Genomic DNA, 27,656 nt, shown 5'->3' on the forward strand with positions numbered 1-27,656 from the left:
TCTCTCTCTCTCTCTCTCTCTCTCTCTCTCTCTCTCTCTCTCCAGAGTTTCATTATGTAGTGAACTGACTGAGAACTCCTTATATAGTCTAGGTTGGTCTTAAACTCATGATTATTCTGCTTCAGTTTCCCAAATGCTAAGATCACAGGCATTAGCTGTTATGCCTGACTGTTAACTAGACTTTTAGTGCAAACTGGGAAAAAATCTGTAAATGTACTTCATATAATCAATAATCTTTAAAATACATACTTTTGTTTTCTCAGTTTCTCTCCAAATTGTATGTTTTATACTAATATTGTAATTTAAATATAAAATGCTACAATAAGAATACAAGAATACAAGAAGGATATCTATTCTACAAGTTGTATTAAAGAAGATGTTACCAGCATATAATCTAGTATATATTGTGAAGAGTATAGGCAGGAGTTAATAGCTTCTATAGACTTTGAAAACATATGTGAAAAATAAGTTGGCCTACAAGCACAGACATGTATCTGAAAATTCAATTTGATTTATCAAAACAGATACTTTACAGTGATTTGATTAAAATAAATATTTAACTTTTAGGGCAGAAAGCATACCAATCATTTCTCCTGCAGCTCCTTCATCTCCAAATCCATCTCCATTGTCAAAGAACAAAGATTTTTCCTCAGCGAAGCTTCCAGAACTATGTTCAACTACAAGACCACTGGAGTTCATTAATATGTTGTCATCAAAGAAGCTATGTCCTCTGAGGAGTTCAGGTTCATCCCCTATACAAACACATATCATCAGTGCCAAACTACTCATAGAAACATACTCTCTTAGAGTTAGAGGGGACAGATGCCATCTAGTATAGTTCATCCTATTCTAGGAAGAAAATAAAAGCTTTAAAATTACTGAATTATCTAATAGAAGACACCCAGCTAATCAACATAGACTTGATTTCAAGTTTAATATTCTCCCAATACAATAGGGAAAATGCTGGAGCATTCAGTAGAGTTTATAGTTATGTGGGAGTAAATTTATTCCCTATACATTTTGTTGGTCACATTCTGTTTAAACAAGTATTATTTCAGATCATTTCATATAGACAACTGCTTCAACAGCTTATGCCTAACAAGAATTTGGCGAATCTATCTAGGAGTTCAAAGAGAAACCCTACCTCAAAAAGGAAGGTATGTTAAAACATTAAAAAATGGGATTGTAATATTCATTCTGTAAATATTTATAGAACATACTAGAAGTTGGAAATGGAATACTAAAAAGAACACAGGCAGTCAGCTAACATTAACTCAGCACTTAGTTAATTATATTATGCAACAGAAGATATAATTCTCATTGCACAAATAAGAAAACATCACTGAAAGGCTTGAAGCCAGATCTAATTTGTCATTAGGTTATACTGATAGCTACAGAGGACCCAGAGTTAGCTCTGGCATGTTCTCTCTACCCTTTGGATTTTAAAATCATTATGTCCATGATTTTGAACCCTTGAGATTAGACATTGATCTTCTCTCTCTTCCAATAACCTATGCTAATTATTATACAGTAAAAAAACATGAAGTACCACCCATTTTGAATATTTGTCTATAGACATACATCACACTGGATTAAATATTTACTAAATGGACTAAATGACAGTTTGAGAAAGAACTAAGAACATGTTTAGATCATTCAGGTGCAGCTCTCTTCTAAAATGAAAACCAGCCTTGGTCAATCTGAAAATAACACTTAGAAACAGACACTAAATTCTGAGTGTTGAACATTTCAAGAGTCTAGTGGTGCTGCACACTTACAATTTCAGTACTCAGGAAATGCAGCAAGCCAATCTGAGTAACAGGTAAGACTAGGTTAAGTAGTGAGACTGAATATCTATCTGTCTGTCTGTCTGTCTGTCTGTCTGTCTGTCTGTCTATCCATCCATCCAGAGATTACAGAGAAGAAATAATCAAAACCTTCATTTTTATATTGTAATATAGCACAGAAAATATTAATATTAAACATTTCTTAAGGTTTGAAGGTTAGCGGAGAGAACAAAAGGCAAGAATAAAGAAAATAGCTTGTGATATTGCTATCAGGATCACAACTTTACAGACAGGGTCATGAGCCTCAGCTAGGTCATCTGCTGAGTATACACACAAACTGATGGAAATAGTCAAACATAGGACTACTGATAGACTACCATGTTTGTCCATTGTTTTGAGTTATGTAAGATAGAGCACTGTGAACAATTAAGTTGTATTGGTTAGATGGTAAGACATATGTTTCAAGAGAGGAAAATGACTATATTGAGGCTAAAACAAGATGAATAGAGAAACAATGAATTGTTAGAGGGCACTGAGGAGAGGAAAAGGAATTTTAGAGGTCTGATACAGTCACAGGTAACTAGGCAGAGTAATGATAGGTGAATAAGCAAAGAACTTAAAAGACAATTACTCTTCCAGAATTGTAAAAATATGAGAAGAAAATGAAGGATGAATTTTAGGACGGTAGTGTAATACTGAAGCTAAGAAGCAGAAAGAAGATATAAGAGATAGTTCAGATGTTTGTTTTTGTTTTTGTTTTTAAACCAATCAGTAGCTCATGCCCTTAATTCCAGCACTCAGGAGGCAGAGACAGGTGGATCTCTGAGTTCAAGACCAGCCTTGAACTGGAGTTCCAGGAGAGCCAGCAATGATACACAGAGAACCCCTGCTTCACCAAACCAAACCAAATCACAACAACAGCAGCAGCAGCAGCAACAATAACAAATCAATCAGCACTACTATGAAGCTGACAAAAAGCATAACTGAAAATAACCATAACGTTTCATGTCTAAAGCAAAGCAACAGCATGGCATGGTGATGCATACCTGTAATCCCAATACTTGGGAAGCTGAGGAAAGAGTATTGTTGCAAATTGGATGCTAGCCTGTAATACACAGTCAAATAGCATGTGTGTCAAGAATAAACAGCAAAAAAGTTTTATAATAACTCAGCAGAATAATTATNTATAAATTTGTATATGTTGACTAGTAAAAATATTACTTAAATTTTTATTTCTGATTTTTAATTTTTCTAATGATTCATTTTCAAATCTAATAATTTACTCAGTTTATATAAAAATAAAAATCAGCACAGATTGGAAATTGACATTTATAAAATTTGTCCTTCACCAGAGAGTAAACAGCATGGCAGACAGCAAGCACTATAGAAGGGAGTGAGGATAGGAAACAGAGGTCAGGGATGTAGCTCAAGCATGACTTTCATGACTCCACACCCCGTCCCAAGACAAGTTTAGGTCATCCTTCTCCTACAGTCATTGCTTTGAACACTGAAAGAATGTCAAAGATAACCATAACATTCTCATGAACTCTGTAGAGCAATACAGAAAGTATGCAAATATGACATGAGACAAAAGCCAGAAGTAATAGTTGGATTATACTGTATCACCTCATTTAAAAATACGGATGCCTAGTCAGGCATCCCAGCACTCAGGAGGCAGAGGCAGGTGAGTTTGAGGCCAGCAGGTGAGTTTGAATTTGAGGCCAAGTGAGTTTGAGTTTGACAAATTTTATAAATGTCGATTTCCAATCTGTGCTGATTTTTATTTTTATATAAACTGAGTAAATTATTAGATTTGAAAATGAATCATTAGAAAAATTAAAAATCAGAAATAAAAATTTAAGTAATATTTTTACTAGTCAACATATACAAATTTATANATAATTATTCTGCTGAGTTATTATAAAACTTTTTTGCTGTTTATTCTTGACACACATGCTATTTGACTGTGTATTACAGGCTAGCATCCAATTTGCAACAATACTCTTTCCTCAGCTTCCCAAGTATTGGGATTACAGGTATGCATCACCATGCCATGCTGTTGCTTTGCTTTAGACATGAAACGTTATGGTTATTTTCAGTTATGCTTTGAGTGAGTTCCAGAACAGCTAGGGCTGCTACACAGACAAATCCTGTCCTGAAAACAAACAACTCCACAAACCCCGTGTTTAAAAAAAAGAACCTAAACTAACAAACAAACAAAGAACAAAACCCATATACCTTACCCGAACATATTTTAACATTTCAAAAATCATTTCATGCTTCATATTCAAACTGTAAATTGTTTAGTGTGGTAGCATTTCTCCTTCCTCACTCTCAAGTTAACTTAAATCTGTTATAACCATCATACACAGAAGAAAATACAGTTGAAGAAATTTTATGCAGCATATCTATCTATGTATGTATGTGTGTATATGTATATATGTATATATAAAAACGATACCAACTGTTAATTTGGATATCTCCTTTGAGAGCTGAAACTGCTTTTCTTTTTTTAAGGGAGACAGGCTCTTACTATAAAAAAAAACTAGCGGGGATTATATTTATTTGCCATCACATCAGTCCCAGAACTTATATCTTTAATTTAATACTGTTCTTGCCTATTAGAGCACCTGATATATAAGAAATTGAAGAAATAGAAATTCATAAAAAATGGTTGTACAATGATAAAATAAATTTACCATAAGACAGGGTATTACCATTTAGAACAGACAAATTAATTAAGATTATTTTTATACATGAAAACATCCATTCTATAGATATCTCTATTACCACTGTTTTCATACAAAATGCAAATATAATTGATGACGTCTTATAATTTTAGTTTCTCAAATATTCTCACCAAAGCTCCCAGCTTGGAAAAGTAGATCATTGCTATATTCTTCTCTGAGTGTGATTTCCTCTGGTCTACTTTGGTTCTGAGCAAGGGGCTCCAAAATATCAATATCACTATAGAGAAACATATTTAGGAAAGTATGAGTAGAACAACATGGTTTTACAAACTATTGAAAAAACTTAAAAACAGATTATAATAAAAGAATTTTTATTTTGTCAATAGTATTTTTCTGAGCATGATCTTTAAGACACACATATACACGAGTAATGTTCTGGTTAATAAATCCATGGTGCTTTCCAGTCACTATCTTACTTGTACATTTGAATAGATGGTCACTCTTGCTATGGCTCAAATATTTGAGTTCCGTCCATGTCCAGATATTGAAAGTTATTTCCGAGGGTGATGCTATTAAGAGATGAGGCCTCTAAGAAGCAACCAGGTCATGAGGGCTCTGTTTTCATGGACAGAATTTGTATGGCCCCACTACCATCTTGATCTTATACCAGGTGAGGATGTAGAATGACTGCCTTCTATTAACCAGGAAGCAAAGGCTCTGAATTTATGGCATCTTAACTTTGGCCTTCCTTTGTCGATATTCTGACAAGAATTGAGTAATTATATAAACAGAAATTCATTGCATAAGGGTCTGGAGTTTGGGAGGCCAATATCAAGGCATCACAGATTTAGTAACTAGTACATGCCTATTCTGCATAGACAACACTTTCCTGCTGTATCCTCAGAGAGTGAAACTGTAAGAACGTTTCTTTGGACTCTTTGATAATGCCACTGACCCCATTAAGGAGGGCTCTCAGCTTTCACAATCTCATCGTGTTCAAAGGTTCCCACCATTTATGCCACCATCAGGGGGATTAGGTTTCAACATGTGAAATTAGAGAAACCCACACATGAATTCAGACCCAAATTCTGTTGTCCAAAAACCTAACTTACTTCCTTCTCTCTTCTTCAACCTTCATCCTTTAGCTATCCTGGTTTCAATTAAGGGGTACCTCCTTTTTATGCCCCAAATTAAATAGTAATTCTTTATTTCTTTAGGGCTACATTTAATTCATCAACATATCATGTTTACTCTGCCTTCCATACATATCCATTAATTTGACTGCTACTATATTAATAAAGTGAAGTTTGAAAATTGGTCCAATACTACTTCATATGGATTACTACAATAATTTCACAAGTTTTCTTTTCCTTTCTTTTCCCTTTATAGTGAAACAGCCAGAGGGATCATGTTGAGACCTAGAGAGATCTGGTCACTCCTCTATTCTCTATTGAAAACTCTTGTGCATAGTCTCTCAGCAAGATCAAAACCCTATTGTAGTCTACAAACCATATGTCACCTGCATCTCTTGCTCCTTCTCTGACCTCCTGTTGTTACTACTCAGCCTTTCTTTCATTCCACTTCATTTCATTTGCATTCTTGCTGCTCCTGAACATGCCCATGGCCTCTGTGCTATCATCACCTTCCCACTTCGTCCTTGGCCATTCTCTCAGAGTTTTTACTTCACTGGGTATTTCCATTAGAACATTCTTCTATGTTATTGTATAATTTTGTTCCCTTATCTCCTCCAGGCTTATGTTCTTACTTTATCAGAAAATCCTTTCCTAACAATCCCATTATTTTTATTTATTTATTTATTTATTTATTTATTTATTTATTTATTTATTTATTTGTCTTAATATTTATTTATCTTCATATTGCATATTTACTTGTTATTATCAGTCTATACCAGGAACTGTTTTATTCATTGGTATCTCTTCACTGCCTAGAACTGTGCCTGCTATAGGAAAGGCATTTATTTAATAAATATTTACTAGATGAACAAACATACTATCAATAGTACAAACAATATTCAACCAATGAGACATTTTTGGTTTTGTACTCTGGAATTTCACACTGCAACTTAAGCCTTGTAATCTGTACTTGTTCAGTTGTTTTCTAGCTGAGGTTCCCTTTATCAGTCTGAATATGAAAACAATAAAACATCAAGAAAACAAAATAATTTACTTTATATTGTAGATTTCAAAATCATGAAATTCTTCTGGTAATGTGATGGTGTTGTAAGCTGCTTCAAAATTCTCTTTGGGGAGGTCAACCAGTCCTGAAAACAATGAAAAGGGAACACAATAAGCAGTGGTCCCTTATGAAACATTAAAATTCCAATTAAAACTTTATCATCTCTCATGGGCTTCCCTATATCCACTCCTGCCCCTCAGCAGTCTATTTTTTGTATGAAGTATCCATAGTAACAGTCACCAAAAGTAAACAGCTCAGATAATTCTCGTGCTTAAAGATTTAAGCATGAATGAAGTAACCCTGTAGCAGTATACTTACATCATCTAAGGAGACTCTCCTCAATCATGAGACTCCACATACATACTAGCTTTTTTGTCCCCTGAAAAGGGCAAGTATTTCTTTTTCACCTCAAGACACTTGTACTTGCAGATTCATTTGCCTATATTGCCGTCCCTTGGGCACTACTTATGTATGTGTGTACTTCTCATTTTTCAAGTGTGAGTTTAACTTCTATCCCCTCACAAAGGTTTTCTCCAACTATCTATCCTGTAAAATGAACTCTTTTATTTTCTATCGTAGATCTAGCTTCCTTTATAGCATGGCCACTAATGGGTTCAGTAGCACATGCCTTTAATCTCAGAGTGACCACAATCTGTAATTATTGTAGTAAGTTTTCAAAATATTTACATTATTTGATTTCCTCATCTGACTGAAAAAGAACTATTTATCTTGGTTATCTTTGTATTACAAAGTCTAGCATCATGTCAAGCACGAAGCATGAGAGTCAACAAATATTTGTGGGATACATAAATAATAAATGAGCATCATGTAAAACATACCATACATATAAATCTACCTAAAGACTCTAAAACTATTTTAAATGAGAAAGATTAAAAAAGAGTTATCAGTTGGGGTCCACAAATGTTGATGGAGGGATGGTATATGAAAAGCACTAACATAGGTACTGTAAGAGATTAGAAAAATGTCTACAATAAAGATGCTTCCTTTAGGGATCCTGAAGCCTAGCAATGAAGAAAAAACCTTTATTTAAACTAGTATGATAGAAATAGGAAGTGATGCATGCATACATTTGAAGTTGTAGGCACTATATTTATAGCACATAGAAACATCTAGCCCTGTAGAATGTCTGGGATTTTTAATAGTACTTCATAATTACTATGCAATTTAAGACTCTCAAGAACTCTACGTTTACATTTTGTCAGTAAGTTTGTTCTCATAAAGGAAAAACAGATATGGTTAACTAAATGACCCATTAAAAATAAGTGTATCAGCTTCTTATAAAATTGTGATGACTCCAAGTATATTTTTATATTAATACAGGAAGCATAACAAGTTTGGAAGCATAACTATTTCTTACAAACACAAGAAAAGAACAAGGGAAAGAATATAATTATCTTTATGAAATCTTAAGATTCAGTCAAAATGAAGTTTATATTCATTATCTTCACCTGAAATTACAGTATGCTCACAACTAAAAGAAACCACCCAACACGAAAATGCCCAAAGGAATCAATAGTGACACAAAATAACACTGTGTGCCTACCTGGGCGAAATGTCATCTTCATCTTAAGAAATGCTTCACTGCAATCTGCCAGAAGGTATTTTGCCTTCCTGTTGTAGATTCGAACAACCCCCAAAAGAAGGTGTCCTGAAGTTCGGAGTGCAATGTTCACCTTTGAGTTATTTTTAAAACATCAGGAAAATAAAAGATGAGGCTTGTAAATCCTGTTCTTTGAAAACTAAGGAAATCATAATTTCTCTATGCAAAGCAAACATTATAGTCTTACTAAAGTAAACCACTTTTAAACTCACCATATAACATAATTTACTTTTATTTTTGCGTATTCAGCAAAACCATAAAAGCTTCAGCAAAGCCTCACTTAAATCTATATTGGAGTGCCTTTGTACAGACAGTAATTTTGGGGGGAATAAAAAGTTTTGAGAAGCAAAACTGTCTTGGAAACATATTTTAATTCTTCAACATCAGCCATGGTTAGTACAGACTATCATTTTAATCAGTAACATACCTTAGGTGAAATAATTTTTTGAATGGTTATTTCTAGATTGCACTCGAACACATGGGCCTTTGTAAGTTTCTTCTCCCAGTGAGCTGCAAGCCATATCTTGGCCAATGGCCCCCGTTTACTCATAAGCACATGAGTGTAGAACATGTTGCCTGTATTCCTTAGTTGTATTTAAGGAACTAGAGAGAACACAAAACAAATGTCTTAAACTTGATAAGAAAACCTTTTTGGTATTTTTTTTTTACTGCAATAGAATGTATCATTAATTCTACAGAATAATATTCGAATTATCTCTTAACACAATGTTATTAATTTTCTCATTAAAAAGGAGAATGTTATTTAGAATATTATTAAAACGAAGGACAAAACTCTTCTAGAAACTTGTAAACCACACTCTGTTTAAATGTATTCAATGAGATCAATTTATCTCAGATTTTCTATTCAGAGAATATAATTTATCTTGTTATTAATATAGTAAAATAAGTACCTAAAGGTTTCTAGGAAAAAAGGGAGATAGAAACAGGGAAGAAACAATAGAAAAAAGTGGACAAAACTAAGGTCATCTGTTTCCTAAGAAATAAGAATTTGATGTTGGATCATTAATTTATATCTAGGTATGCAACCACATTTTTCTCTTTAGGATGCTAATTATTATTATTATTATTATTAGTAGTAGTAGTAGTAGATTGTTTATAGACAAAAATGATCTGGATCCCCTGAAGTTCCTGCTTTTGCTTCCAAGTGCTAGGATTACACATATGTACCCCATGCCTGGTTATAAATATATTAATGTTGAAGTTAAAATGGCAGAATTCCAAAGGGCTATAAAATTAAAAATAAAAAGAAACTACAGAAAAACAATCAAAAATCATAAAAGAAACCACTGTTGATTTTTAATATTTTGGAGTAAGGCTCTTAGAATTTCTGTTAACATAAAAGACAAGAAATAAATAGATATTTCTACAACCTGTACTACTGATGACAAAATAAAGCTCTATTTCAAAGTAAAAAATGAGAGATGTCGTATCACTTTTGACTTTGGAGTACAAATTACTACTTTCATATGTCATGTGAAACTGCCACCACAGAACTAGCTTTTTTTTTTCCTGCTGAATGTTTTTGGTAAAAGGGAACACTGAGCCAAAAATGGAGACAAACATAAAGTCAGCCACAAAATTAAAAACTTAGGTCAACTTGGATCAATGACCATTTCCACTGCAAGAATCAAACTAAAGGTTACACAATCTATCAAACCACAGTCCTTAGGGAAACACTTTGCTATCGGTTATGGCTTGTGCCCTGCGATGGCTCTACTTCCTTTTGGTGCCTTGAAACTAACTCTAAATCTAAGTTAAGAAAAATGTCCCCAGGTGTGAGGCAGTTAAAAAAAAATTTTTTTTGGTACTAGATTAAAATAATAAATAAAACTGTAAAAGCTGAACGCTGGGATTCTACATACCAGAGACCCTGGTTTACTGAGCATATATTCACCACTCACCGCCCGCCCCCTCACATCCACGCACTCCCCATCCCCATCCCTCCCACACCCCACACCCCCGATACCCCGAGGGCTAAGGGGCAGGGTTAGTTTTTCAGATTACTTCATGAAAGAGAAGGTCAAGCCTGATACAAGGAAGGCATAACAGGGGATGGGACTGATTCCAGGACGCCATCCAGGGAAGGGAAGAATGCGAGGGAAGGCCAGGAGGCGTGACCCCGCAGGTGCCTAGGAGCCTTGCAAGGGGGCCTGACGGCTAAGAGCCTGAGGGGAGGGGAAGGGCCCGAGGGGAGGGGCCTGAGGGCCTGAGAATGCGCGTGAGCTTGAGGGGAGGGTCACGGGTGGAAAGGCTGAGGGCCAAGCCGCAGCCAGGGACGCTGGGATGCGGCTGGGAGGTCCGCGCAGCCACATGTTTCCCCGCAGGCATCAGGCACTGTGGGAAACCCGGCCACAGAGCCGCAGAACCGGGTCGGTTCCTCAGGTGGGCCTCGGGGGCTTGACGCCAGGAGCTGAGCGGATACTGCGTCGCCAGGCATGGCGCAAGGGTCCCCCGCCCCAAATCACCCAAGCTGCCTACCGCTCCCAGCTGCCTGACCTCGCAGGCAGGCCTCACCCTGCTTTCAGTGCGGAGTCTAAGAGTGAGGATCCCAGACGTGAGTCTCCTGGAGCTGCCTGCACGGCCCGCCCGGCTGTGGGGACTGGGCTGTGAGCGGGAACTAGCACGTGAGGAGGCGGGGCGTGAAGGGCGGGGCGGGGCGGGGCGGGGCTGAGTAGTGAGGAGCGCTGTTTGGAGGAGAGGGCTCGGTGTGGAGGGGCGGGGCAAGCCGTGAGGGGCGTGGTGTGGAGGGGGCGGAGCGCAGTGTGGAGGGGCAGAGTGTGAGATGTAGTATGGAGTTGGAGAGGTTAAGGCTGTAAGAGGCCTGAGGGGCGGGGCTTAGTGAGGCGGGTGATAAGAGGTGGAAAGGGCGGGGTGTGAAAGAGGTGGGCGGGGCGCAAGGATACGGGGCTGAGAGAGATAGTGAGGGTGTGATGAGAGGTGGGAGGAGTAGGTATGGAGGGGTGGAGCGTGGAGGGGCAGGTTGTGAGGAGGTGGGGCTGAGTGGTCCAGTGAAAGACAATGCCTGAGGGGTGTGGTTTGAATGGGGAGGGGGCGTGTGAGATGATGTAGGATGTAAAATGAAGTATGAGAGATTGAGACCCCAGGAGCAGGCCAAAAGAGGTTCGAGAGGTTCAGATGTACCACATGGATAGAAGGCAGCGCTGAGGCATCCCTTATAAACCACCTGCCCATGATCAGTGCTTGAATTCTGGGTAGTGAGTCAGGGGTGGCAGCTTACATCTGATTTCCATGAGTTCTTCACCAGCCTGATCTACATTAGTGAGCTCCAAAACAACCAGGACTACACAGAGATAGCCTGTCTTTAAAAAAAAAAAAAAAGCATAGATCTCTGCAAAAGTGTAAGGGTAGAGCAGGGCTCCCACTGGAATAGATCACTCAAATACAAATCTATGAGCCAATTCCAAGTCTTTATTTCAGCCAGCCGGTGAGTATACCTGAATATTGGAGTCCCAAGTGCAGCCCTAACTCTTTCTTAGGGTTCACTTTCAAGCAAGAAATTTCGTGGTTGGAAAGTCTCCATGGTTCCCTTCGTGCAGCTGCAAGCAGATAGTTTCAAAACCCAAAATATGTGATTAGCAAAAATAGTGAAGTCAGGCTGACCATTGCAAAGAGTCCACATACTTGAGTTACTTTTCTTCCTAGAATTGTTTTTTCATAAATTCCTCCTTACAGCTACGGGCACTCTACTCAGCAAGACAAATTTCATCTGAGGTACCAGATGCAGTCACCATAGTCAACTGGCTGCCCCAGACACACTTGAGGTTCCTGCAAAAATGACATTATCCTCTTCAACCTCAGTTTTTCTCACCTATAAAATGGAAATATTGATAATAAAAGTACCTCCATCATGGAGTATTGCAAAAATCATTAATGAGATGATATATGTAAAGGACCTACAGTTATAAGTACTTAACAAATATTGGATATTGCTGTTACTGTTACTATTTAAAATATCATTCATTCACATTGACCCACCCTCCTCTCCTTTAGGGGGCAGTAAACATTTTAGCCTGAATTATCATAACTTTTTATAGTTAATGCCAGTTGCTTGAGTCTGAGGAAAATCATATAGGAACACAACACTCCAAGGCTAATTTAATTCTCTTAAGCTTTATATTAAGTATCAGTAATACATCCTGAAACAGTAATATCCAGTATGAGGTTACGAACATGGCCCAGGTTCCTTCCCGGACATTTTCATAGATTAGCTCATTTACTCTATAAACAACCACACAGTAGTTATTAGTTTTCCCTTTTGTGGGGTAAGGAAATGTAGGCGAGGAAACAAAACCTGACCAAGGTCACATGATTGGGAATGGTAGAAACAGGGTCATATTCAAGTTCAGCTCCCACTTTCCTTCTTGGGGTTGATGCAAATATCTGGGACACATCCTTGATACTGCCTACAGCACTACGGCCAGATGTTGGGAATTATATGTAATTGTAATCCTTTGAGATCAATATCTTCTTCCACTCCAGCTCCCTGTCACACTGTATTGGTGAATCAACTGAGGCAGCCAAAACAGAGTTAAGTGCACATTTAATTTAAGTTCAAAGAGATCCATGCATTCGGGGCCATGTCAGTGCCCTTGGCCTTCTAAGTCACTGTTATCCATCTTATGTGAAATGGCTTCTAAAAACAGAACTATTACCCACTAAGCTGACTCAACCTCCATGAGAAAGAGGGTCCAGGGTCTAAAACTGTGTTAGTGCTCAGCATCAGGAGTGTACACACAGGGCAGGAAACAAGATTGAAAGCTAGACCACAGAATACTTCTCATCATCAGACATAATAACTTACAGAGAAGATTTGGTTCTCACAAGGGCCAGTTAAAGCAGAACTCTAGGGCTCCACAGCAAGCATAAGGACCTGAGTTCAAGCCCTCAGAGCCCATGTAAAAACTGGACTCATGATGTAAATGTCTGTAACTCCAGTGCTCCTACACAGAAATGAAGAGTGAAGACAGGTGAATACCCAGGAGGGCTCAGACCAGCTAGCCTGGGAAGCAACAACGAGACCCTGTCTCAAAAAAGGTGGATGAAGACTCGCTTCCAGGGTCATCCTTTGACCTCCAAACACTTGTCACAGCAGGAACATACTCATATTCACGTGAGGAATATGCGTATAAATGTGCATGTACACACAGAGAAGAAATCTTCTGGCAATGCAAAATATAGCTATTGGTATAGCATATATTTTTCTTCCTTACTAATTAAAACAACACAAGAACAACATAACCCAAAATGCACAGACGTGTGCTTTCTGAGCACGACATGTAGCAGTACTCTAAGCAGCCAGCAAGAGTGCTTGTTGTATAAAATCATTGCAGTAGGTCACATCTTATGTGGAGTGTTTGCCCTGGCAATATCTGATGTCTATAGAAGAGATGTCTGCAGGACACAATGAAACAGTAATTCATTAAGAGAAGTAGATACATTCAAAGTCAAAATGATGAATACATTATTGCTCATTGAATAATCTAATTAATTAAAAGGAAGGCCTAGCATGCTGGAGCAGGTCTTTAATTCCAACACTAGCTAGACAGAGGCAGGCAGACTTTTGTGAGTTTGAGGCCAGCTTAAACTACTTAGAGAGTCCCAGGACAGCCATGGCTACATAGAGAGAGACCCATTTCAGAGAGAGAGAGAGAGAGAATCAGGATTGAGCATGAAAGCACATACCTTTGATCCTATCACCCAGGAGGCAGAGGTAGGTAGATCTCTGTTAGTTTCTGGTCATCAAGGATTATATAGTGAGACTGTCTTAAAAAAAAAGTGTGTGTATGGGTGAATAATAAATGTACGAAGAAAGATTTAATCTTTTTTGTTTGTTGACCTGAAATGCTGGCATGGATAAAGAAAATAGACAGCTCAGAATATACCACTACAATGGGGACATCAAAAATAAGCTGTTCAATGTGCTGTCCACTCAAAGAATGTTTAGATTTAGTCATTATACAGTAAGACTTAAGAGTTCCAATAGGAAAGAAACAGTGATTTCCTCAAATTTACAATAATCCTAGAAATTTACATGTCATTAAACTTTACAGCACAAAGAAAACTGCTAAATTATTCATACATAAAAAGTTTGCCTTGTAGGACAGATTTCCTTAGGCTCTTTATAGAAAACAAGACAACAAAAACATTGTCATGATTAATCAGCAAAAATGTGGAGAAAATTAATATAGAGCCATTATCATTCAGGCAATTAATAAAAACATGTCTTAAATTTCCAAAGCTGTGAGAAAATAATTGAAACAATCAATTTAAAAGAAGAGAGGTTTTGCTTTGCCTCACAGTTTCAGAATGCAGCTTCTGGTACTACTAGGAATAAGGGCTTCAGCCTGTAGCCATAAGAAACAGCAAGAGACAAAGGGCAAATTCTCCCTGTGAGCCCCCAGAGGGATTCAGCCTGGCTAACACTTTGATCTTGAGTTAGGAAAACTGGCTTTTACTCCCTGAAAGAGCAGAACTGAGGTCTAGGGAAGGCAAACCAGACAGACAGAGAGGAGAGCAGAGTGGAAGTGTCATCTCGTAATAGAGCTTGAGATGAGCTGAGGACAGGACAGTCATGCATGGTTGGGGACACCAGGTTCTGACTCCAGCATCATCATCCTAGGGTGTCATTTACAGTTGCCGAAGGCTGCTTTGCCCCAGATGCTAGCAGTAGGAAAGGGCAGGAGCCCGGCTTTCCTGATACCCCCACCTCCTCTGTCCCATGGCATGACTGTTCACAGTGTTCTGATGAGAACCTCAGGAGCATGACAAGAGCTCTGTTTAGACAGGAGTTGGAACTGAAATTTAGTGTCACCTGTTAGCTCCTTCACTCATAAAATGGGGCTGTAAAATCAGTCTTTCAGAGATGTTGATTTGGTTCCGTTCAATCATATCATTACATATCCCACTGCTGTACATGGTACTGGAAGATAGAGTGGATGACTGAAGATGACAATGAGTAGCTTTGTATGACGCTTATGCAATCCTTCTTAGGTGGCAGGCACTGGTGTGAATGCTTTGTGTCCTATTACTTCATTTACTCCTCACCTCAACCCTAGGGGACAGGCGGTGTTAGCCTTGTTCTACAGACAAGTAAACTGAGGGACAGGGTGTTTAATGACCTACCTAAGAGCACACGATTAGTAAATGGCAGAGCTGGGACTTGAAGACAGGCAGTAAGACTGTACCTTCAAACACTGTAATCATCCTAACTCCAAAGTTGTAACTGTCAGGGTCAAAGGGTGGCTCGGTGGATAAAAGTCGTTGCCACAAAGCCTGACAACTTGAGTTCCATCCCTGGAACCCACATCATGAAAGAAGAGAACTGACTCTTGCAAGTTGTCCTCTGACCCCCTACATGAGAGTTGTAGCATACATGTGCTTGCCTCCGATAAAACAAATATAAAAGAAAAGGTAGCCGTCATTAGTGTGTGTGTGTGTGTGTGTCTTCTTCAATTTCTCACTTTACTTTTTTTGAGACTGTGTATCTCATTGAACCTGGATCTTGCTGGTTCAGCAAAACTTGCTGGCCAGCAAGCCTCAAGAGACCCTCTTTCTCCACCTCATCAGGGTACAGGTGTCTACCAATGCACCTAAATTTTTATGTGGGTGCTGGGATTGAACGTGCATCCTCATTTTTGCATGGAAAGCACTGTATTAACTGGCGAATCTCCTTGGCCCCCATTATTATTAATTACGACAAGATACACTGAGTTCTTTCTGTGTGCCAGGAATGTGCCAATACACTGATTTTGCTCAAGAGCCCTATGAGGTCATTTCTTTTAATATCTCCACCTTACAGAAGAGCAATCAGAAACATAGGAAAACTGTATTATTGGGCTGGAGGTGTGTCTGGCTTAGTTGTTAAGAGCACTTGTAGCTCTTGTAGAGGACCTGAGTGTTATCACCAGCTCCACCATCTATAATTCCAGTTCCAGGGGATCTGACACCCTCAAAGAGAAACCCATTGGGTAAAGCCCAGGCAACTCCCAGAGCCAGGGGAGATGGTTTACAACAGCCAAAGTGACTATGCATGAGATGATTGTTGCTACCATCTGAAGTTCGGGGCAGTTTATACATAAGAATACATGCTTGGTCAGGTGTCATGGATGGCTCAAGACCAGAACCAACCTGATCATTTATCATTAGCCTAGCATTAGCCCCGCCTTGCTGCCTCAAGCCACTGTGGGTTTCATGTATTGAATGGCTCTTCTTCCTGTACCTGAGTTGTTAGCATCTGATCACACTGTCATCCTGGATGTCAGACTGGGGTGGCTCTGCATACCTGCTTTTGCTGCTTTCGTGGACAAAGCCCTGCCTTTTCCTTTCTAAGATCATGATCTATGTGCTCCCCCTGGTGCTCACTGGCTGATCTGGATGGAATCAATTCCCAGCCTTCTGCAACCAGTGGTCAGGATGCTGTTTCTAGCACTGGGGCTCAGTCTGTTTGTTCTGACCTTGCATCAGAATTAAACACCAGTTTTAGGTGGAGAGCCTCGGAGCGGAAAAAAAAAATCTTTCAGAGGAGCAGTTGCAGAGCTCTGGGTCTATCTCCAAGATAAGTATGAAAGTGGGGTTGGCAGGGTTTTTTATTTCATTTCATTTCATTTCATTTCATTTTATTTCATTTATTTATTTATTTATTTATTTATTTATTTATTTATTTATGTCTGTGAGTTACCTATGGGAAACTGGGACAGGCATAAGGTAGTAGCAGTGTCACTAGACATGGTGTTCAGGGGGAGCACTGTTCGTTCTCCTTTGCATAGCCAGGCAGGTATGTCTTTTGATGATGGCTATTAGCAAGCTTGTCCATTTGTCACTGTCATTGTTTCACAGGTTAGTGATCACCCCACAGCAAGAAGAGTAAATTGCCAACTATCTGTCTTTCCAGGGTGGAGTGCTGTATGACATGCTATATATGAATGGCTCCACTTCATTTGTGCAATAATAGTGCTATTATTATTCTCTTTTTATATATGGGGAGATAAGGTGAATGAAGCCCAAAGAGCAAAATGTAAAAAATGAGGGGATGGCAGAGATGCTCTGCCCATAAAGTACTTGCCACACAAGCATGAACCTGAGTTCTCATCTCAAGTGTGAAAAACAGGAGGGCTAGAGAGATGTCTTGGTGGTTAGAAGTGTATTTGCTATTCCAGAAGACTCAAAAGTTTGGTTCCACAGGTCAAGCACCTCACAACTGCCACCCACTCCAGCTTTAAGGGAATTGTGTAACAATTTTCTCCAAGATTAAAACCTTCCAGTCTGCAGGAAGCTCCTTAAACAGAAAGGTAAACAACTCAAAATAGCTTCAGGAAGTTCCTAAAACTGACAAGATCTATTGGTCTCCTCCCTGTAAGAGTGAACAATAAAAGTTGAGAATCCCTCTGAGACAAAAGGAAGCTGAGCTGTAAAGACTCTTATAGGAGAAAAGCTGCAAAGATTCTGAGACCAGACCAGCTGCCTGGAAAAAACAGAAACCAGCTGAACTGCTTGGAAGAGGTAAGTGCAAGGGAAGCACCTGGAGAAGACACTCCTGTCGGCTGAGCTGTCTGCAGGCTGTGCAGTGTGTTCCACGTTCCCAGATTTGTGAGTTGTCACACATGCTGGGTTGAGTATTGATGATACAGTTGTCTTTGAGTCATTTATTTTAAATCACCCTTTAGCCATGTTTCTCTAAACAACCCCAATAAAAGCCATTGGTTCACCAAATTGGACTCTGGTGGTATCAGTACTTTAAGTCTATTGTCAGTCCCCTATCTGGGGTGAGTAGACATTTCTCTTGTGTCTCCCCAGAAAAAGTTTTGTCACACAACAGGGATCCAGATCCCTCTGTGGTCACCTGAACACCACCCCCATAGCTCTGTGGCTAATAGAAACAAACACAGGAACACACAGGTTTTTTTTTTTTTCCTTTTAAGCTAGACGATGTGGTATGCACCTATAATCCCACTGAAGGGAGAAGAGACTGGAGGATCCCTGGAGATCACTTGCTAGTCAGCTGGAAGCTCCAAGCTCATTGAGAGACACTGTCTCAAAAGCTGAGGTGGATATCACACACATAAATATACACACAGAGACATACAAGAAATGGTAGAGTTGGAATTAAATTAAAAATTAGCTTAACAACTGTGGTGGTTTGAATAGGAATGACCCCCATAGATTCATGTGTTTGAATGCTTGGCCCATAAGGAGTAGAACTATTAGGAGGTGTCACTTATTGGAGGAAGTGCATCACTGTGGGAGCAGGCTGTGAAGTCTTACGTGTTCAAGCTACGCTCAGGATGGCTCATACTCTCTCCCTGCTAACTACAAATCAGGATGTGGAACTTTTAGCTCTTTCTCCAGCACCTTGTCTTCCTGCACACTGCTATGTTTCCTGCCACGTTGATAATGGACCAAACCTCTGAAACTGTCGGCCAGCTCCAATTAAATGTTCTTCTTTATAAGAGTTCCATTGTTCATGGCGTCTTTTCACAGCAATAAAACCCTAAGACAACAACCATCTCTGTAGTCAGGATCAAGCATGTGAAAATAGTTTTTTTTTTCCTTTTGAGATGCTAAGGATCAAATTCAGCCACACACAATCGAGACAAGTGCTAAGCCACTGAGTCACATCTCCCCAGTGCTTACTAAGTAGCTCAGAGTTGGCCGAAACCTTATACAATCCTCCTGCCTCAGTCTCTACAAGTATTGGGATAGCAACCATTACTGGCTATACTGGTCAATTTTTCAATTGATAACATTGAGTTGTGGCTAGATTCAAAGCACCAAGTGTCATATGTGATGTGCTTGCAGGGTGAAGCTGGACTCCCATCTTGGGCTAAGGTTTCTTTCTTTTAAAAAAAAATTTATTAGTTATTTGAACATTTCATACACTCATTCAATATATTTTCATTATTTTCAGCCCCACTCTTCCTCCTAACTACTCCAAATCCCACCAAAACCCCCTTCCAACTTCATGTCTTTAATTTTAATTTTATTTTATTACCCACAGAATCCAATTTGTACTGCACATATGCTCATGGGCACGAAGCCATCCACTGGCACTGGGTTGACTTACCAGAGGTCACAGACTTAAAGAAAACAGACTCACTGTTCCCTTGCAGCCTCAGTCAGGGGTGGGGCTAGTGAACACCTTCCCTATAGCTTCTAATGAACAACAGCATTCCCCTCCCTCTGGGTCTCCTCTTTGATTTATGCATCGGAAAACCTTAGGATAGTTAGAGCTGTGTTGGCAGGAAGAGCAAAAATGGTGTCAGTGGGAATAGGTAAGAAACAAGTCACATCGTTTCTACCTTCTGTTGTAGGGTCTGTTTAAATCCAACATAACTCAAACACCAGGTCGATGCAGATGACAAAAATTTATTGTAATCAAGCCAAGACTGATCAATCAATGCCACAGAACAGACTCGGGAGCTGAATCGCAACCCTGAAGAGAAACTGCACAGCATATTTAAAGGATGAGACCACAAAGCAAGGGGAAGAATGGTAGGCTATAGCACTGTCCAATCATAGTTTGACATAAGGAGTTGGAACAAGAGAGTTTTCATTAGTCAGGATAGGAGTTGGTTCCAGGGCCTGGGAACATGAACTCAGTTTGACCCTGCCAGCAAGATGGAGAAGTTGTCCTTGGCATGTCTGGACTCAGACAACTCTTGACTTACAAGTTGTCTCTGAGATGTCTGGACTTGGACAATTGTTTCCTTATAATAGAAGCTGTTCAGCTATTGCAAAGTCCTCAGTTCCCCTAGAGACTAGGACCTTGAATTTAGTTTCTTGCTCTGATTAAATGGAGTCTGAAAACAAAATGGTCGTACTTAGAATAAGTTTCTTTTGCTTGTTCCAACATTTCCTCTTTTTTTTTTTTATGAAACACAGAATTTAATACAAAGAATTATTAACTAAGTATAAAGTTAACTGAGTAGATGAGAAGTTATAAAAAGAACTCCAAGCTAACAATTACAGAAAGAATCTACCACCCCCAGTGCTAGGGAACAATGAAGCTGAAGGATTACAATTTAAACCACACAGACAGGAGCCCTGTAGAGCTGGCCTGCAGTCATCTGAGAAGGAGGGTCTGAGCATAGAGGGGACCTCCAGGCTGGGCCTTGGACTTGGACAGGGCTGGTGCCACGTGCTGAGGTGAAGCAGCTCTGGTGGGTGACACCAAAGGTTGCAAGAGATCTCTAAGACACTGCAGGGGAGAAAGGAGTCGGTCCCTCCTTTCACCTCTTGCTCTGGAGTCTAACCCTACATGGCTTACTGGCAAAGATCAGCACAGCCTAAAAGAAATCAATCTAACTGTGGAAGTGTGGTTGGCAGTATCTAGATAGCAACCCCAGGGAAGGCTTGTGGTTGGCTTTGTTGAGTCACATGCCCATGAATTAAGCCAATAATGAATTATGATGTTCGAGCCAACACGAATTGCATATCTGACATGCTCCTCTCTGTGATCTGTGGTGCAACAGGACCTTTTGCTATCAGATTAAGGCGGACAAGAAGGCCTAACAGGAACACAGAAAATAGGAAGTCATTACAGATGTTCTGATTTTTCGCCAAGGCAACAGTAGGTAACCCTCTTTGTATATCATACTCTTTCTTTAACAACTGCCCTGTGAAAAATGGTGTCAACCTGCTGGAAGCTATGTAACAGGGTTGTACTTATAAAACATATATGCCTCCCATAATTTATCTTACACACAGACAGACACACAGACACACACACCCTCTGGCAAGTGACATAGACAGTTAAATGACAGATTCAAGGACACACAGCTGACACACGATTTATACTAGTGGTAGGAGGATTTTGATGAGCGTCCTCTGGCTGGCTACGGAAGGGAGCTTCGCCTGCTCTTTTCCCCTCGGAGCAGCTCGGTCAGTTGCCTCGGCACAGGCTGGCAGGCTCTGCCCTCTGATCCCAGCCTCGCTCGGAAAGGTGATGTGTTTCTGCTGGGCCTTGTGTCCTCCCAGTGAGTGCTTTCAGCTCGAAGCTCCTCCAGGAGGCTGTGCAGATGCCTCAGTGTGAGTAGCAGCTGCTGGTCTTGGATCTGCATCTCAGCCTAGGAGAAAGGAGGAGTCAGGGAGAGTGTGACAGGCACTGTCTGTGCCATCAGTCTGCCTCCCGGCTCAGTGGAGACAAGCCCCTGCCTCGTCACACAAGCCACAGATGCCATATTCCCCTGAAGCCTCACTTTTGAATCTAGGAAACCGAAAGCAAACCTCACACCTTTCCAGAATGAATTGGAAGATATGCTCTGAAGATGGCATAGATACCACCCCCATGTCTTTTCATTTTGATGGTAACAAATAATCAGCATATTAGTCAGGATTCTCAAGAGGAACGGAACTTATAGAATGGACCTATACAGAGAAAGGGGATTTAAGTGACTGGCTTACAGGCTGTGATGCAGCTAGCCTAGGATGTTTGTCTACCAAAGGAAGGTTCAAGAATCCAGTATTGTTCGGTCCACAAGGCTGGATGTCTCAGCCGGTCTTCAGACTATGCCAGCCTCCTGAAGAAGTAAGCTCTAATGCCAGTGGAGAAATGGCCTTGCCAGTGATAGTGAAAGCAAGCAGGCAAAGAGAGCAAGCTTCCTTCTTCCACGTCCTTTCTATAAGCTACCAGAGGTGTAGCCTATCTTAAAGGTGTCTCGTCCCACCTCAAAAGATCTGGATTAAAAGAGGGTCTTCCAACTTTAAATAATTTAATTAAGAAAAAAAAAACCCATCCCTCACAGGTGTACCCAGCCACTTGGGTTTTAGTTAATTCCAGATGTAGTTAAGTTGACAACCAAGAATGGCTACCACAATCAGACAGGGATTAGCATGCTAGTGGCTTCTATCACTAGCAATGAAGTGAAGTCAATTCCACAGCAAAAGCATTTTAGAAGCACCGTAGTGCAAAGCTTTGGAGCATCTGGGTCCCCAAAACCTTTTCAAGGTATCGGCAATGTCAAAACAACTTGCCCTATGATAATTAAGGTAAAAATTTCCCCCCTTTTTCTTATTTTCTTATTAGGATACAGTGGAGTTTTCCAATGACATGTGATAGCTCAGTAGACTGAATACAGAACTAGAAAGGAGAACCCAGTTGTCTTCTTTTGAGCCATACAGTAAGGTGAATTGCAACAATGTAAAGCAGGCTCAATTCTTCTCAGTATTTGCTTTGAAAAACAGTTACTTAAATATTTTATTAATATACTGTGAGTTTATTTGTTCAAAGGCATTTCTATACATTTTGACTTTTTTGCTCTCTATTTTAAAGCATTAAAGTTCATTTTGTGCTGACATATTACTTTTTTGCAACATCCACTGAAAAGCCACAGAAGGGCAACTGTCTCTCAGTATTCGAGGAGGATGGCTATACCAAGATCTAAGGGCATCCAAGAGCCTTACAGAAAATGGCGACATGTTTGCATAAGGCCTGTGTGAACCTCCTGTGTACTTCAGGTCATTGCTAGATGACATGTTGCTTTGTTAAGTTTCTATTGCTGTGATAAATACAATGCTTTTCCCAGCCGTAGCTCCAGCTTCAGGGATGCGATGCCCTCTTCTGGCCTCCATGGGCACCTGTACTCATGTATACAACAGCACAACTGTAGGGCTGACAGGATGGCACTGCAGGTAGAGACACAAGCTTGACGTGGTGGTCTGGATGTCTTCTATAAGCTCAGAGGTCTGAATATTTGCTTGCAAATTGGTGGCTTTTGCTGAAGGAAGTATACCATTGTTGGGGGTGATGAGATTCAAGGTTTTGAAAGCCACTTGCCATTCCCAGGCATTCTCTGATCCCTGCTTGTAGTGGTTCAGGAAGTGAGCCTCAGCTTCTTGCTCCAGCTGCCATGTCTACTGCTTGCTGTTATGCCTCCAAACTATGACAGCCTCTCTAGAACTGTAAGCCACATAAACACTTCCTTCGGTAAGTTGTTTTGGCCATGGTGTTTGTCTTTGTCAGTTACTACTGCTGTGATGAAACACCATGACTAAAGAAGCCCAGAAGGAAAGGGTTTATCTGGCTTATGCTTACACAACATAGTTCATCATTAAGTGAAGTGAGGGCAGTAACCTAGAGGCATGAGCTGATGTAGACGCCATGGAGGAGTACTGATTACTAGCTTGCTCCCCCTAGCTTGCTCAGTCTACTTTTTTATATAAGCCAGGAACAGTAGCCCAGGGGTGATGCCGCCCACAGTGGACTTGGGCCTCCCACATCATTACTAATGAAGAAAATCTCTTACAGACTTGCCTGCAGCCAGATCTGATGGAGGCACTTTCTCAACTGAATTTCCCTTCTTGAAGATGACCCTACTTTGTGCCAAGCTGACATAAAACTAGCCAGCGCAACTGACCTCTTGTCAACTTGCCACACTGTTGAGCCACAACCTTTCCTTTCTTGTTCATCCCCAAGATCACACATTGATATCAACATCACAATATGAGACATTTTACAGATTTAAGAAGTCTCACATTTTTAAAAAATGTAAACACTTAAAAAATCCAGTCTCTTTAAAAATCTAAAGTCTCTTTTAAATCCAAAATCTTTTCTAAAAGTTCAAAGTCTCTCAACTATGGGCTCTGTAAAAAAAAAAAAAAAAAAAAAAAAAAAAAAAAAAAAAAAAAAAAAAAAAAAACTAAATACTTTCTTCAAGAGGGGAGAATGACGGCACAGTCATAGTCTGACCAAAACAAGCCAAACTCAAACAGTGTGAATAACAAGGTCCAATAATTGGGCTCAGATTCGCTCAGATCTTCTGGGCTCCTCTAGCTTGAGTTACTGTTCTAGCTCCACCCTCTGCAGCACACACAGCTTGTCTTCCAGGCTCTAGCTGGATCCACTTCATTGCTGCTGCTGTTCTTGGTGGTCATCCCATGGGACAGGCATCCCCAAAATGCTGGGGTCTTCCACTGCCACTGGGCTGCACTTTCACCAATACCTTCCTGGGTGCTTCTCACACTGCCAAACCTCAACTTCTCAGCATGACCCTTTCAATCCTGTGCCTTCAACTGCTACTGAAGCTGTACCTTCACCAATGACATTTCCTGGCCACTCACAGTGCAAAGCCTCAGCTGTTCATGGCTTCAAACCCAGTGCCACCTGGGTGTCTCTTACACTACTCAAGTTCAGCTGCCCCTGGAACACAGCTTTTGTGTGCTCTGAAGAAACACCTCCTAGTACACTTTGCCTCAGTGATGCTATTCTCTTCTTAATCACCTCTAATTTCTCAGCTCCAGCTGACCAGCATCAGTTGTCTCAGTAAAGCAAAGGTTTATTCAGCTCGCACACCCGAGTCACACTCAACTGAGGGAAGCCAAGGCAGGAACTCAAACTAGGCGGGGATCTGGAGGCAGGAGTTGATGTAGAGGTCACGGAGTGCTGCTTACTGGCTTGCTTACCATGACTTCTTCAGCCTGCTTCCTTATGTATAGAATCCAGGAGCACTATCCCAGGTTCAGCGATGCAGATGTTCAAGGGCTGAGGAAGTAACTCAGGCACAACGGTATCCTAGGGATAACCTCTAGCACCACTAGGGGGTGAGGTAAGAGATTTTCAAATTGTGTTTCTCTTTACAAGCAATAATTATTAAAATTATTCTTCCACTAAAAATAGAGTTTAAGAGGGCTGGGATGTGGCACAATGGTACAACATTTCACATCCAAGGTCCTGGGGTTTCCAGTTGGTAAAGGCTTACCCATGGGTCACTAATTCCCCTGAATATCTATGCCATGTTACCTGGGAAGCTAATCACCATGTCTTTCCCTGTGGTATTTTCTCCAGGTCCCAAAATAAAGAGGCATCCCCAAATATGTGTGCACAGCATCCAAGAGAGAGGAGGAGTTGACCTGGGGTTCAGGTTTAGCACTGTAAAAAGAAAAGTGATTTTTATTTTTGTGTGTCCCAACCTGACCATCTTACAGATGGGTCCAAGTCTCTGTGCTGGGAAAGCCAGCTGTGCTGCTGGGGTGCTGTGGCTTGTAAGCAGCTTCAGCAGCAGCTGTGACCTCAACCCCAGGAGAAACCCCGTCAGGGTTGCCTCCCAGCTGGCCTGTTGCCTAGCAAACCACAAAGGTCTACTGGGATGATCCTGTCTTTCCCTGTCTCCTCCGGTGTCCCTGCACAGTCTCCTCCTTCTTGGCTGCTGTGCACACACATTTGGGGATGCCTCTTTATTTTGGAGCCTGGAGAAAACAGCACAGTGGAAGAAGGCATGGTACCTGGCTTCCCAGGTAACACGGCATAGATACTCAGGAGAGTTAGTGACCCACGGACAAGCCTTTACCAGCTGGAAACAGGACAGGAACACATTGTAGAAGTAAATGTTCTCTGAGGCATACATAGTTGGTTTCAACACTTGAGAGGAAGTCCCACAGGCCAGCTGGCTCTTTCTGGCCCCTTCTGCAATGGAAGCTGATTTCAGTACTCGTGGCCGAGCCCAGCCCAGCATCACTTTTGCCCCACCTGGCCTACCCTAACCCTCACTTTTGTTGGTTCCTTGGCTTTACCAGCTAATGTGCTGGGTATCCCCTGTGTCTCCCAGGGGTCCAGTTTAACCATAAGTGCCAAGCATTCATAAGATAAATGACAGGCATCTCTCACAACCTTCGAACAACCCCTACCATGTTAGCTTTATTGTTACCTTCACCTTCTGATTAAAAAACTGAGAGTCAGAAAGGTAAAGGCACTAACTAAAGGCCACACAGCAACAGAGCTAGGTACAGTCTCAGCACCCAGTACAATGCTAAACCCAGTCTGGCCGGCACCCAGTGTCTCCTATATAGGCCATGACCCACTTTCCCAGTACCTAAGAATTCCATTGTACTCTGTGTGGCTGATCTAGGTAAGGTGTCTGCAGAACCCAAACTTCAGCCTGAAGCCCCATCTCAGCCATCGAGGTCCTGGGAAGGGTATGTGTGTGTGTGTGTGTGTGTGTGTGTGTGTGNGAGNGAGAGAGAGAGAGAGAGAGAGAGAGAGAGCAGAAGCCTTAAAAAAATACATATTTTGGAGACATGACAAGGCAAAAGAAAAGGCTTACCAACTCCTCCCTCAGCCACTCCAGGGTCTGCCCAAGATGTGCAGCTGGCTCTCCTGGCATTTCCATCTCAGTGTCCTTGATAGAGTCCTTAGCAATGACTTGGTTACAGGCCCGGGGGACCTTTGACTTGTATAGTCACCAGCTTCCTTCAGGCTGGCAGCTAAGTCCCCAAGGGTGGAATTAATGAGAGCAGGACGTGGTTCACGTTGGAAGACGTAGTTCTGGATTTTTTTTTTTTAAGCTTCAGTGCTTTGAACAAAACAAGGAAGAAGAGAAGGAACCAGGGGTGCAGATATCTGCATGTATGATAGTTCCAGCAGCTCAGAGAATCTGATGACAACAGGCAAGCCAGGGTTGTGAGGCTGAGTGACGCCAGTGATAGTCAACAGGCACAGCCATGCCTCTTGGGGCTTCTTTATGCTTCCTGTATAGAGCCGGCAGCCCACATATTCTCTGGGGCTGATACTCCATCATGATCCCAGTCCCCCACCCCTCCCGTCCTCACCTGTGGAGTCTCAATAAAGAAGATGCTGACTTTCCATAGCTCTTAGCTTCTGGATGCTCGTGTGAACAGCTCCCCATGGGGAAATCAAAGCAGAAATGTGCTCTTACACATTAAAAAAAAAAAAACAAAAAACAACAACAACAAAAACTTTATTGTCCTGAAAACTGGGAAATGTTACTGTTGTTTCCTTTTTGCTCTTGCTTCCTGTCACCTCCATCGTCCTGGAATGTGGATGTGATGCCTGGAGCTTCAGTAGCCATCTGAACAGTAAGGTGACAGCCAACAAAAGGAGAAGTTGGAAATCACAGTGTCACCAAGTTAGCGACACCATCTGTAGGTCAGTGAGACAGTAAATGCCATTTGAAGTGAACTCTGCAGCTTGCAAGCAAATCTGGTCATGTCTGATCCCCCATCTATTTCTCACAGCACACTGTGAGAGGATATTCCTTCATTAACCCTTCCAATAAACACTTATTGATTGTCTACGGCGTGCCAAGGTCTGCCCCAGGCACAGCAGAAGCTCCAAACCAGAGAGGAGACGCCTTGTTTTGCCTACCAAATGGAAACAATAAAACCCAAACTCATGTTACAGTGGGAATAAATGGGATGTATTCTTATGTAGGGTTTTCAGACATGCACTCTGTCCACATAAATGAGAAATTCCAAGCCAGGAGCCAACACAACCATTCTAGATTCAGAACTAGAAACAGATCAAAGGGAAGTGGCAAAATGAGTCCCTTCCATGTTCTCGGCTCAGGCCATTCCAGCTACCCTCAGATCCAC

General features: G+C 40.9%; 1 protein-coding gene across 1 annotated transcript in view; it reads right to left on the reverse strand.

Moving 5' to 3' along the window:
- The window catches only part of Rad21l1 (RAD21 cohesin complex component like 1), a 25,884-nt gene extending 15,003 nt beyond the window's left edge, over positions 1–10,881 (reverse strand). The window contains exons 1-6 of the mRNA XM_021156125.1: positions 10,830–10,881; positions 8,722–8,897; positions 8,238–8,367; positions 6,665–6,758; positions 4,648–4,754; positions 582–752 (exon numbers count right to left, since the gene is read on the reverse strand). Of these exons, the coding sequence (XP_021011784.1) occupies positions 582–752; positions 4,648–4,754; positions 6,665–6,758; positions 8,238–8,367; positions 8,722–8,865 (646 nt within the window). The 5' untranslated portion in view covers positions 8,866–8,897; positions 10,830–10,881. The remainder of the gene's footprint in view (positions 1–581; positions 753–4,647; positions 4,755–6,664; positions 6,759–8,237; positions 8,368–8,721; positions 8,898–10,829) is intronic.
- Between the last annotated feature and the right edge of the window lie 16,775 nt (positions 10,882–27,656).

The sequence above is a fragment of the Mus caroli genome, chromosome 2, assembly GCF_900094665.2.
Source record: "Mus caroli chromosome 2, CAROLI_EIJ_v1.1, whole genome shotgun sequence".
NCBI classification, from domain to species: Eukaryota; Metazoa; Chordata; class Mammalia; order Rodentia; family Muridae; genus Mus; species Mus caroli.